This window comes from Macrobrachium nipponense, chromosome 7 (assembly GCF_015104395.2).
Source record: "Macrobrachium nipponense isolate FS-2020 chromosome 7, ASM1510439v2, whole genome shotgun sequence".
Lineage (NCBI taxonomy): Eukaryota > Metazoa > Arthropoda > Malacostraca > Decapoda > Palaemonidae > Macrobrachium > Macrobrachium nipponense.
The window spans coordinates 80,543,692-80,557,825 of record NC_061109.1 but is presented as its reverse complement, the minus strand read 5'-3'; the positions used below and the strand labels follow the sequence as shown (position 1 = coordinate 80,557,825).

Sequence of the window (14,134 nt, the reverse complement as noted above, 5' to 3'; positions counted from 1 at the left end):
TATGTATATATCTGCCAGGTAAGTATGTATGAAACTTCATTGTATTATAACAATATCATGTTTCTAGCGAAAAATGAAAAATCCGTCTAACCCTTGGCCCAAAAGTTTTGAGATTAAGGGTATGGCAGAAGTCATTGGACAAGAACCAGAGAGAGTCTTGTGCCCTGTCAGGGCTCTCAAGATTTATTTGCGAAGAACGAAGGAATGTCGAGGTCCTTCTAACAACTTATGGTGTTTGGTCAGGAGACCAGATTTACCGATGTCGAAGAATGCTCTGGCATTCTTCTTGAGGGACACCATTAGACAGGCGCATTCATCTTGCAAAGACAGTGATGTTAAGCTGTTGAAAGTGAATGCCCATGAAGTGAGGGCTATATCTACCTCAGTAGCTTTCCAAAAGAACATGGCACTCAATGACATTCTGAGTGCCACCTTTTGGCGCAGCAACTCGGTGTTCGCTTCACACTACCTGCGGGATGTGAAGACAACATACGAGAACTGCTATGCGCTTGGACCATACGTCGCAGCAGGACACTTTGTTGGGGGCTGGAAGTAGCAACTCATCCTACCCTGTAGGAAATGGGTAGGTGAGTTTTTATGGATTGATTTATGGTTGTAAGGTCATCCGCCTGAGCCGGACTTCCTTTCCTTTAGCCTAAGTGAAAATTGTTAGGCTGGTCAGGTGGTGAATTTTTACTTCGTTGCCCTCATAGTATGGTCAAAATGGTCTAGTCACATTGTGGTCACGCTCCCGTTGACAGATCATCTAGAACTCACCAGCTATTTAGGTCACTACCTTGCTGGAGACTCTAGTAAAGCAGTAGCAGACTTGGTTGACAGTAATCACGAAGTCAGCTATGCTAACAGGTAAGGAACCAAGATGTTATTCATCTGCATGTAATATGTTTCCAAAACTCCTTTTCTGTCTCTCCCTACCTCCAAAGGTGGGATTCAGCTATATATATATCTGCTGGGTAAGTTTCATGAACAAAGTGATATTGTTAAGATACAATAAAGTTTGTTCATACTTACCTGGCAGATATATATAATCAAAGTACCCACCCACCTCCCCTCAGGAGACAGTGGGAATAGAAAATCTGGATAGAAAATGGGAATGGTTCCTGACACCCGCCTCCCAGCGGCGGGAATGGGTACTAACCACCTGGCCGACCACTGCGTGTGCCGGGAGTTTTAAAATTCTGTCGGACTTCGGAGAAATACAGCTATATATATATCTGCCAGGTAAGTATGAACAAACTTTATTGTATCATAACAATATCATTTTTCCTAACTATACAAACCTGAGGTCCTTTACACATAGTCCCACCTCATGCCGCCCCTCACTCTGTGTTTTCCTGGGCCTAAAGCAAAGTGAATCTTCACCTCCCAGTCGCGCGGTGCGCTGACTGTCGGACAAGCAGTTAACTACTGAACTCCCTTGTTCGAAGCTTACGACCAGTTCCAGCTGCCACAAGTTACATTCCTATTGTTAAAGGACCGATGGTTTGTATAGTTAGGAAAAATACAATTTTCGACAAATTGTTATTCTCTCTCTCTCTCTCTCTCTCTCTTCTCTCCTCGTCTCTCTACTTCTTCTCTCTCTCTCCTCTCGTCTCTCTCTCTCTCTCTCTCTCTCTCTCTCTCTCTCTAGTTCCTCAGATGAATCAGAGGAATTTATTTCTGGTGATTAGAAATTCATTTCTCGATATAATGTGGTTTGGATCCCACAATAACCTTTAGGTCCCGTTGCTAGATGACCAATTGGTTCCTATCCACATAAAAATGTCTAATTCTTTGGGCCAGCCCTAGGAGAACTGATAATTAGCTCAGTGGTCTGGTTAAACTAAGATATACTTAACTTTCTCTCTTTCTCTCTCTCTCTCTCTCTCTCTCTCTCTCTCCCATATGATTGAAAGATTTAAATGACGATTTAGGTAGTTCACTTTCAACTTCCAGATATCAGTTGCATGAGGATATAAACAAAAGTGTCTTAGTTTTATTCATGGCAATGTTGACTCGAGTGCAGTTTGACATTATAAAAGTAAATTTTACCAGCGCTTAAAGAAATTGGCTGTTTACTTTGTAAGCTAGTAAATATTGTTTACATTTTATGGTTTTTATGATTAAAATTTGCTATTGAATGGTGTCTTGCCTCAAGCATTTAATGATTTGTTTGTAAAGAGTTCTTAAAACATTTGTCATATCCATCATATCCCTAACAAATGTTCTTACATACACTGACAGTACTATAGTTATTGATATACGAAAAGCCCTTTGTATTCTGAACTGTGCATGTCATTGGTATTGCCGTCTTTTCAGGCTGGAGCTCAGGAGGAAAAGTACAACGAGAAGTCAAAATTTGACGGTTGTGAAGAACAGATAAAATCAGGTGACAGTGGTGAAAGGAAAGTTAAAAGTGAAAAAGACACTGACGTGAACCATGATAAATATCGTTACTCTTCTGAAAAAGAAAGAGATGATGCAAATCTTGAGAAAAGTAAAACGGAAAAGAAAGGTGACGATGGTAAAGATAAAATCAGAGCCTTGGTGGCCATGGCTTTTGAAGCGCATGGAATTGACCTTCCCGATGTTCAAGAACAGAGCATGGAGGAGTCGCAGGATTCGAGCGAAGATGAAAAAATGGGTGATAGCGGTTGGCGTCCCAAGGAGGGCAAGTCAATATCAGATCAGGTAGAAGCTGCTGCTTCTAAAGTAGTGGTTCAGAGTGGATACGTATTCCATGAAGAACTAGGTCTTTATTATGACCAAACAAGTGGTTATTACTATAATGCTGTAAGTACACAAGGAAATGCCTTTTGTGTTTTGTATTTTATATCTACGTATTCTATGCATGCATTGTGTATGATAATCCCATCTGAACAAGCAGTTGTAAATTGTATAAGACAGTTTTGGATATTTGGACCAGGAACTTCCTAAGTATAGTGGTACAGATTTTCATTGCCTGTTGCTTGCTTATAAGAGCAAATATAGAAGAGGGAGAGAAAGAACACATCTCGATAATGCTCTGAACTTTGAAACCGAATACGTATTGAGAGGACAGTAAGGAAACAAAGAGATTTTAATGAGTTGAAAATGACAGACCTTCAGGAAGGTCAGAAAATCATGGAAAAATGGTATAAGTGATGATCTATCCCAGATGGGAATTTAGGTACTAAGTGCTCAAGTGAAAAGAAAGTGGAAAACACAGTGAGATGTAATCTGATGGAAAATGTCGGTGATGGTGATGATGAGGCTCCCTCATAAAGTGAGGGATTCTATCCTGTTTTCAGAATGATCACAGTCATTTGATCAATGAATATTGAATGAAAATTCTTGCCAAGAAGAAGATTGTGTAAGATGTCATCTGGAGAGACGTAAGGTATACCACTAGAGTACTGAACACTTGAGGTTTGCCAATAGATGTGAGGAGTATGGGAAACTCTCCTAGCATCCCTCTTGATGACAGCAGTGAATTGCTTGTTGTCAGCATATTGCTTTCCATTGCAAGATTCCAGTCTATAGAACCCACACAGAATTACTAACTGGAACATATTGGAGTCAAGCTTTTCCTTCATTCCCTCTCCTAAGCCCTCAGATCAGGGTCTTGTCGTTAGGACGGTTTACGTATATTAATTTGAGCTCTCTTTGTGTCTCTCATCTCTAGACATTTTTTCTCTTAGATATCAGAAAGAAGGAGAGCAAAAAAAAAAAAAAAAAAGGAGTACCTCATTTAACATATATTAAGCCAGATGGCTTTCGTGTAACCCATTGATGAATAAACATGACCCAGTGTTTTGCTGCTATTCTCCAAGTTGAGATATTTGTACATTGTTTTTGAACAAAAAAGAGAGTACATATTAGTTATTAAGAGTATTGTAACCAGTACATATTGCTAAGAGTGTTGAAAACAAAAGGATTGGAGTAAAATAAATTTCTACTTATTGAACACAAATGATATAAAACTTTACATATTTTACTTTGTATCACTAATATTTTTGTTATTACAGGAGAATGGGTTATACTATGACCCTAAGACGGGAACGTATTTCTTCTATGACCATAACACGCAGTCATACCAGTTTCATTCTCAAGTTCCTGTGGAAGGAGGGTCAGCCGGAAATTGCAGTTCAGACAAGCTAGAAAATGTAAAACTATGTGATACAGGATTCTCTAGTTGTATAAGATTGCTTTAACGTTTGCTGTGAAATACTGTATGTAGTCCTCAGTATGCAGTTGCAATTTAATTTACATTCTCTCTGCTGGCTACCCTTTTTGGTAGCTCCCATTGTACAGAGAATTTGACTCTTGCATGGAGAACTATTAACATATAGCAAATTTATGACCTTTCAGTGCTAAAGTAGATGCTGTTATTCAAATGTTCTGTCAGTTCTTATATAGTTGTTCCGATACGTATACAAACCCTCGGTCCTTTAACAATAGGAAGGTACTTAGCGGCAGCTGAACCGGTCGTAAGCTTCGAACAAGGGGGTTCGGTAGTTAACTACTTGTCCGGCAGTTGGCGGTCAGCTCGACTGCGAGGAGAGGAGTCACTTTGCTTTCGGCCGTGCTAGTGGATGGACGTGCTGCTCGTCTCTCTGCCCGCTTCTGTCGTATGCTTGGTTTGCTTCACTGCGTGAAGACTTTTTTGCTTTTCCTTTTACTGTGTGCTAGTGCAAAGGATATAAGTAAGTACGTGTGTGTTTTTTTATTCATACAGTGCTTTATTGTTATGGATGTGGAACCACGAGAGCCGGAGAGACCCCCTCGCCCCCCCCTCAGCCGCAGATTGTGCCCTGGTGTGGAGGGCCGTAAGTGTGGGGCCTTCCGATCATCTGTAGAGGTTGATCCTCATGATTTTTGTACTCAGTGTAGAGGGCGAGACATGTGATACTTGTATTTTTTGGTCGGAGGAGCAGTGGGAGCGCTATGGGGGGAGGAAGAAGCCGCGCAAGCCGACCAAGGAGTCGTTGGAGGGTTTTCCGGCTACGCCCTTGGTCACGGACACGTCTTCCTCTTTTCTCTCTCCATCTCAGCTCCCTCGTATGGCTCCTTCCCCTTCGGGGGAGGTTTCTCACTCCTTCTCCTCTCTTGATCAGTCGAGCGTGTAAGGGGGGGGGGGGGGGGGGGTGGGGGGGGGGGGGGGGAGATACCCAACATCCAGTTGTACCCGGGGTGGAACTGTCCCCCCCCCCCCCCCGTGGCAAGGGGAGAAGCCCCCCACTAACTCACCCGACTTTTCCTTCCTCAGACTTGCTTGCCACGGGGGACAATCTCGGACGGGCCTGGTACTCGCTGGGGCTGCAAGGGACACAGATGGTCCAGGGGCTGCTGAGTCACCTGGCGAGAGGGCCCATGCCGGTAACACACGGGCCGACCATCATGACTACCACGATGGTGTCCACTCTGGGCTACGCTGCTCCGCCGCACTTGGTGTTCACTCAGCACGTAGCCACGGTGACCCCGACAGCCGCTGTGCAGGCACCGCTGCCGGAGGTTTTGATGCCTGCTGTGACGCCGCCACCTGAGTTTGCCACTCCTGCTACAGCCCCGGACTACCGGCGTCCTAAGAGCTCTCCTCTAGACCTGCCTCCTGTGCAGAGGATGCCGCTGGTTCCTGCCCCGCCTCCTGTTCCTGAGTATGCTGCCGCTCCAGCCCTGGTACCAGTTCCTGCCGCTGTCGTTCCTGCCCGTGGTGTTGCTGCTCCCACCCCAGGTCCTTCCGGACAGGTGCAGTCGGGCCCTGTTGCTTCGGCAACTGCCCCAGCTCCGTCCTTGATGGAAGACCTGACGGTGGTGCTGAGGAAGCTGATGAAGAAGAAGAAGAAGAGGAGGAAGGTGCTGTCTTCGTCTTCATCGTCCTCTTCGTCGTCGTCGTCGTCGTCTGCCGCCGCTTCCCCTTCAACTTCTAAGGCCCCACAGCCGAAGAAGAAGAAGGTTGCCTCCTCCCCCCTAAGAAGGCTCGCGCTGAGACTTCTAAGGGTTTGTCCCACTATGGTGGGACGGTTGGGACTTCCGTCGGTCCTCCTGTTCCTTCGGGAACGGGGCCTGTCTCTCCTTCCGCAAGGAAGAAGACGATGGGGACCGGAGGAGTGCCGGCTAACACCGGTACCTCCTCACCTGGCGCGAGAGGTTCTGCCTCGACGCCAGGTACCGTCTTGACCTCTTAATCCGTACAGCCAAGACCCAGGCAACCGAGTCTGCTCGGCGCCAGGATCCAGGCACGGAGCGGAAGACTGGCGGTGGTCGCTCAGGCAACTCTCACCAGACTAGCGATCGCTCTCGCCACGACGCGCTGGTACCCAGGGTTGACGCAACGGTCCCAGACCTCTCGCGGGCTGAGGCGAGGAAGCGGTCCTCTCGGTCGCCTGAACCAGCCTCGGCTGGTCCAAGCGGCGTGACGCGCCATGAGGACAGTCCTCGCGGACTCTGCAGGTCCCCTGACAGCCGCTTCTACCGGGACCGGGCGGAGAGGGGGACCAGCAGCAGCTCTTCTGACGCTCGGGACCGTCGCCACTGTTCTCGGTCCAGCCGCTCGACCAGGCCTGCAGCCCGATGGCCACCGCGGGTTGGCGATCGCCTGCAGCCCCCTCAGCACACCGGTTCTGCCAGTGGGCGCGGGGGGAGCGTCAGGTCTGCCTCTCCGATCCCTTCAACTTCCTCGGGCTTCACCGGGAAGAGCAAGGTGATCAGGAGTGATTGCGATGGGCGCGATCCCGCCACGACACCCTATGAACCTGGCATGGTCCTCGGACCAACCAGATCGTACGCGCAAGCGGCAGGAGGAGACCAGGAGGGGTCTGTCATGGTTCCTCCTGTGGAAGGAGGAGGGTCTCGGGAGGCATTCTCGTTGGACGAACTTGACAGTCCGTCTTCTTGGAGTAGGATCGCCGCTCCCACCTACCGAGCCCACATCGGGCTTTGAGTCATTCTGGGGACCTAAGAAGGAACCCAAGACGACGGTGGGTCTGCCGCGATCGGCCTTGGCTGACAGTGTGCTGAGCCAAGTGGACGCTCTCGTCTCCAGACAGGAGGGTTCTCTTCAGTCCGGTAGGTCTGCCAAGCTCCTTCCTCCACCTCTACCGCGACAGAGGCGCTTCTACGTTCCTTCAGGGGACCCTCTGCTGCCCAAACAGGTTAACCCGGAGCTAGCTAGGCTAACTCCGGGGGTGTCTCTGCTGCAGCTCCCGTCGGAGAACCAATGGTTCTCGCAGCAGGAGGCACTTGCTCTGGAATCTACCACAATGGCAGAATTCCAAGCAGTCTCATGGCTCGACCTGTGGTCCCTCACAGTGTCGAAAGCTGCGGCCTCCTTGGGGAACATCACTCCTGAAGGGGACCCGGCTTTTGTGAGACTGTGCCAGTCTGGGGGTAGGGCCATTGCCTACCTGGCCCACAAGACGGCTAACCTGTGGGCCAACCTAGTTCTCCGGCGTAGAGACACTGTTCTCACCCGAGTGATCAGGGCCGCTGGGCGTGAGGCGGCTCTGGGTCTTCGCAACGGACCAGTGTGGAGTTCCTCCTTTCTCTTCCCCAGAGAGATGGTGGACGCTGCGGTGGAATGACGGCGCACTGACGACAGTGACCGTCTTGTCCACCAGGCAGTCTCCAAGGTGGCTGGGCAACCTCGGACGACTGCGGCTAAGCCCAAGAGCTTGGTTAGCGCTTCCTCTGCGACCAAGATGGTCGCCTTGTCAAAGCCGAGAGGAAAGACTCTGCCTTCGACTTCTGCTGTAAGGAGTGACCGCAACCAGCCCTCCTCCCAGTCCTTCTCTCGAGGAGGATCTAGGAAGAAGAAGTCGAAGAGAGGAGGGAAACGCTAGGGACGGCATTCCCCCTCGCCTGCTGCCGGAAGTAGAGGGTTGCCTGGCGAGCCATTGGGCAACATGGCAGCGCTACGGTGCGGAGACCTGGATAGTAAACATCCTTCGGGAGGGATATCTACTACCCTTCGAGTCTCGGCCACCCCTCACCTCCAACCCGGTCCATCTGCAAACCTACGTTCCTGGCTCGACCAAGGACGTGACGCTTCGGCAGGAAGTAGAAGCCATGTTGAACAAATGTGCTGTGGAGATCGTACAGGATCAGTCGCCGGGCTTCTACAGCCGACTCTTCCTAGTGGAAAAGTCTAAGGGGGGCTGGCGCCCGGTTATAAATCTCTCTCCCTTGAACTGATTCATTTGCCAGACTCGGTTCACAATGGAAACAGCACGTTCAGTGCTCGATTCCATCAGGGAGGACGACTTCATGCTTTCGGTGGATCTGAAGGATGCGTATTTCCAGATACCCATCCATCAATCCTCCAGGAAGTACCTCCGCTTCATCCTCAGTGGGACGGTGTACCAATTCAGGGCACTTTGTTTCAGTCTCTCAACTGCCCCACAGGTGTTCACACGAGTGTTCACGCTCGCAGTTGCTGCAGGACAGAGATCGACTCCTCGAATTCTGCCGCGATCTGGGAATCGTAGTGAATTACGAGAAGTCAGATCTCGAGCCCAAGCAGAGGATGAAGTACCTGGGCATGCTGATCGACACGGTAGCAGGGCGAGTCTTCCCTGCAGATTTGCAGATCAGCAGGTTCAGGGAGGCAGCAAGACAGTTCCTGTCTCTACAGGAGCAACCAGCTCAGCAGTGGCAGGTCGTGATCGGTCACCTGTCGTCTTTCGAGAAGCTAGTCCCTCACGGGCGTCTTCACCTCCGGTCTCTTCAGTGGAGACTAAAGGAGTGTTGATCACAGGCAAGGGACCCTCCCTTCTTCTCTGTGTCCCTCACGGAGGAGGTGAGGCAGGACCTAGCCTGGTGGCTGGACGATGGGAACCTCTAAGAGGAGTGCTTCTTCGCACTCCCCCCGCCTCCGGAGATGCTGCTCTTCTCGGACGCATCGAGTGAGGGATGGGGCGCACACCTGGAAGAGTTGCTGACTGCAGTGTGTGGGACCATCGCGACAAGCACCTTCACATCAATGTCCTGGACCTCAAGCAGCGTTCCTTGCTCTCCAAGAGTTCCGGGACCGTCTGGTGGGACACTCAGGTGTTGATGAGCGACAACAGTAGTGGCATATGTCAACAACCAGGGGGGCTAGTGTCCCTCCCGCTGCACCAGTTGACGTTGCAGGTGTCCACAAGTGGGGGCCGCGGCACACTTAGTAGAGCTGTCGGCCTGCTACATTCCAGGTAAGAGGAATGTGGTAGCCAACAAGCTCAGCCGTCGGGATCAGGTGATAGGAACGAAATGGTCCCTTCATCCAGACGTGGCGGAAAGGCTCTTCAACCTGTGGGGGCGTCCAGTCGTGGATCTGTTCGCTACCCAGCACAACAGAAAACTCCAGGTTTTCTACTCGGCTGTGCTGGACCCATGGGCAGCTGCAGAGGACACGTTTCAACATCCGTGGGACAACCTCTTCGTTTACGCCTTTCCCCCGTTCTGTCTGATTCGCAAAGTGATCAGCAGGGCGATGATCACCACGAACCTTCGGATGATCCTGGTGGTGCCCAAACGACCTCAGGCAGTTTGGTATCCGAACCTGCTGGCTCTGCTTGCCGAAGCGCCGAGAGAGATTCCCCCCTGGCACAACCTCCTGTGCCAGCCACACGTAGATACAGTACACGGTCCGTCGAGTCCCTGTGCTTCTTCATGGCTGGCTGTTATCCACCATCTCTTGCGAGTGAGAGGCTTTTCTCGCAGCACAGCAACAGAAATGGCAGGATACCTCAGACAGTCCTCTGCAGCTGTCTACCAGGGGAAGTGGTCCGTCTTCTGTGGTTGGTGTCGTGGACGGCATCTCTCTCCTCTCAGAGCCACTCTTCAGCAGGTAGCGGATTTCCTCTTCTTCCTTTGCCGAGAGAAGCTCATCTCCGTCTCTGCAGTTAAAGGATACAGAGCCGCCCTGGCCCTAGTCCTTAAACTGCTAGGTGTGGACATCTCTTCTTTTGAGATCTCCCTCCTGATGAAGAGCTTCGAGAGGTCTTGTCCACCCAGGGAACTCAGGCCCCCTGGGTGGGATGTGACTCTCATCCGTAGGAGTTTGACTCACAGACCCTTCGAGCCACTCCGAGAGTCGTCAGACAGGGATCTGACCCTCAAGACCCTCCTCTTGCTGGCCCTGGCATCGGCGAAGAGAGTAGGGGAACTTCATGGTCTTTCCTTTGATGTCAAGCATTCCAGGGGATGGGGATCCGTGATGCTCGATTTCGTCCCGAACTTCGTAGTGAAGACTCAGAATCCTTCGGTCCCTGACGACCGGTTCGAGTCCTTCATGATCCCCTCCCTGAAGGATTTCACCGATAATGATGCAGATGAGATGCTGCTTTGTCCTGTGAGGGCGCTACGGCACTATCTGAAGAGAACTCGGCACCTCAGGCCTGTGTCGATGCCTCTTCGTTAGCACCGGGGTTACCAAGAAAGAAGTTTCCAAGAACACTCTTTCTTTCTGGCTGCATGAGGTGATCAGGAGGGCGTATGAGACAGCTGGTAGTGATGACACCCGTACCCTTCGTCCGAGAGCCCACGAAGTCAGAGGTATTGGTCCAACCCTTGCATTCCACAAGAACTTCTCCGTGGCGCAGGCTCTGAAGGCAGGGATTTGGGCCAACCAGACCACCTTCACTTCATTCTACCTTTGGGACATCACCCACAGGTCCTTGGACACTTTTTCCTTGGGACCCGTGGTGGCTGCTCAACAAGTTGTGTAGTCTACCCAGCACCCGAGCGGACAGAACAGCATCGCAAATACTGTAGTATATTACAGGATTGTAAGATTTAAATTTTAAGTTGTTCATACGCATTTACAAACCTTTGTTCTTTGTGTAAGATGTAGCTTTAGGTTTAAACTTACTGACAAGGTATTTAACTATTAACAAATAAGTGAAGTATTGCCTACCTGATGGTCTGCACTCCACTTTGTTTCTGGCCACTTTCAAGCTGGTATTTCATCCATTATTCTCTGTTCCTCCCTTCGCCATTCTTTCTTTTCAGTAAACTGAATATTCCTAGTTATTAGGAGATGAAGGAGTGGATATATTGTACGATCTTATGATAAAGATCCTTGAACAGGAAAAGATACCAAATGAGTGGCGTGGGAGTACATTGGCGATGTCCAAGAGTGTGGTAATTATAGGGGTATTAAATTGATGTCCCACACTTTGAAGATATTGGAAAGGATGATAGATGCTAGACTGAGAGAAGTACAAATAGATAAAGTGCAGATGGGATTTATGAAGGGAAGGGGAACAACAGATGGTATATTTCTCTGAGGCAACTAATATAGAAATTTGGGGAAAAGCAAAGGGACCTACATATGGTATTCATTGACCTTGAAAAGACTTATGACTGAGTCCCGAGACAAGAGGTATGGAGGAGTCTGAGGGAGAAGATGGTGCCGGAGAAGTACGTGCAATTGATGCAAGAGATGTACCGGAATGTATTTACCAGAGTGAGGAACAGTGTGGGGGAGACAGAGGGTTTTGAGGTGAGAGTAGGATTACACCAGGGGTCAGCTCTGAGCCCATTTATCTTTATCATAGTGATGGACGTTATAATAAAGGAAGTAAGGGAGGCAGTACCATTGAACATATTGTATGCAGATGATAGTTCTGTGTGCAGAGAGCAGGGAAGATCTGGAAATGAAATTGGTAAGATGGAGACAAGCACTGAAGGACAGAGGAATGGGAATAAGTAGATCTAAGACAGAATATATGTGCACCACCAATGAGGGGGATGATAGAGAAAGTATTCAGCTTGGTGGAGAACAAATATAAAGCGAGTTGATAAGTAAGTATTTGGGATTGTTTGTTAACGCTGGAGGAAGTATGGCAGAAGAAGTAAAACATCGGGTGCAGGCAGGCTGGAACAACTGGAGAGCGGCCTCTGGAGTTCTTTATGACAAAGTACCGCTGAGGTTAAAAGGAAAATTTCACAAGATGGTGGTGAGAACAGCAGTGCTGTACAGTGCAGAAACAGCAAGCATGAGAAAAACAGAGGAGAAGATGGATGTGGCTGAAATGAGAATGTTTAGGTGGATGTCTGGGGTGACAGGAGAGGATAGGATCAGAAATGACTACATAAGGGGGTCGACTAAGGTGGTGGAAGTAGCAAAGAAAGTGCAGGAGGGGAGGCTGAGATGATATGGACACCTGTTGAGAAGAGATGAGGACCACGCTGGGAGACATACTATAGGGATGGAGGATCAAGGAAGAAGAGAAGGGAGACCAAGAAAGAGATGGAAGGACTGTGTGAGAAGAGACTTACATGAGAAGGGAATTGATGAGGCAGAAGTGCAGGATAGAAATAGATGGAAACGGCTCGTCCGTAATGGCGACCCCATATAAAAATGGGAACCAGCTGGGAAGAAGATTCCTGGTTATTTTGCATGCATTTTTGTTCCGACACGGAATACAAACCTTCGGTCCTTTTACAATAGGAAGGTTACTAGCGGCAGCTGGATAGGTCGTAAGCTTTCGAACAAGGGGTTCGGTAGTTAACTGCTTGTCCAACAGGCGCGCGCCGCGCGACTGGGAGGTAAACAACCACTTTTGCTTTCGGCCTCACAGCGAGTGGATGTGTGTTCTGCGCTCTCTGCCCGCTTTATCGTCGTTCGCTTTTCTGTATGGTTGTGCTTTCTTGTTGTGTTTGTGTGAACTGACTGTAAGTACATTCATTTCCTTTATTGCTTTCATCAATTGTTGTGATTTGGCTCAATTATGGATTCGCCACGCCCTCCAATTATCCAGCGATTGTGCCCAGGAACCGAGGGGCGTAAGTGCGGCAAATTCCGCAGTTTTCCAGAAATTGACCCCCATGTATTGTGCGCTCGGTGCCGGGGGCGCGAATGCTCTTGCACCAAGCCCTGTGATGTGTGTATTAATTGGTCAGAGGTGCAGTGGGGCTTGTACGAGGGCAGGAAGAAGCGAAGGCCTGCAAAGGAGTCGTCGGAGAGCTCTCCCGCGACTCTTTTGGTAACGGACACTTCGTCGTCTTTCCTGCCCCCTGCTCAGCTCCCATGTATGGCACCTTCCCCCTCGGGGGGGGGGGGGTGGTTTCCAGGTCCTTCTCCTCACCCGATCTGTTGAGTGTGGAGGAGGGCGCTCGGTACCCCGACGTTGAGTTGTATTCAGGGTCCTCTATCCGTTCGTCCACTCCCCGCGAGCGGGTAGAGACCCCCCGTACTAACCCGACCTTTGCTTCCCCAGGTGCACGAGTGGGCCGAGGCTCACTCAATAGAGCTGTCAGCACGCTACATTCCAGGGAAGAGGAATGTAGTAGCAGACAAGCTCAGCCGTCGGGATCAGGTGATAGGAACCGAATGGTCCCTACACCAGGACGTGGCGGAAAGGCTCTTCGACCTGTGGGGGCGACCAGTAGTGGATCTGTTCGCCACCCGGCACAACAGGAAACTTCAGGTTTTCTACTTGGCTGTGCCGGACCCATGGGCAGCTGCAGAGGACGCTCTTCAACATCCGTGGGACAACCTCTTCGCATATGCCTTTCCCCTGTTCAGCCTGATTCGCAAGGTGATCAGTCGAGCACTGGTCACCCCGAATCTCAGGATGACCTGGTGGCTCCCAAATGGCCCCAGGCCATTTGGTATCCGGACCTGCTGGCTCTTCTCGCAGGAGAACCGAGAGAGATTCCCCCTTGGCACAACCTTCTCGTCCAGCCACACGTAGAGCGGTACCACCAAACAGTCCAGTCCCTACGACTTCACGGCTGGCTGTTATCCACCATCTCTTGCGAACGAGAGGCTTTTCTCGCAGCGCAGCAACAGAGATGGCTGGAAACATCCGTCAGTCCTCTGCAGCTGTGTACCAGGGGAAGTGGGCCGTCTTCTGTGGTTGGTGTCGTAGACGGGGTATATCTCCTCTCAGAGCCACTCTTCAGCAGGTAGCGGATTTCCTCGTATTTCTTCGCAGAGAGAAGCTCCTCTCAGTCCCCACAGTCAAAGGATATAGAGCCGCCCTGGCACTAGTCCTGAAACTGAGGGGATTGGATATCTCGAACTCATTCGAGATCTCCTTGCTTATGAGGAGCTTCGAAAGGTCTTGCCCACCCAGGGAACTCAGGCCCCCTGCGTGGGACGTGACTCTCGTCCTTAGGAGTTTGACTCGAAGACCCTTCGAGCCACTCCGAGAGTTGTCAGACA

The 14,134-nt window shown here is 50.1% G+C and overlaps 1 protein-coding gene across 1 annotated transcript in view; it reads left to right on the top strand.

Annotated features, from left to right (window-relative positions):
* LOC135217235 (angiogenic factor with G patch and FHA domains 1-like) overlaps nt 1-14,134 on the top strand; it is an 89,407-nt gene that overhangs the window by 52,052 nt on the left and 23,221 nt on the right. Inside the window, 2 exon segments of the mRNA XM_064252959.1 lie at nt 2,320-2,793; nt 4,008-4,145. Of these exon segments, the coding sequence (XP_064109029.1) occupies nt 2,320-2,793; nt 4,008-4,145 (612 nt within the window).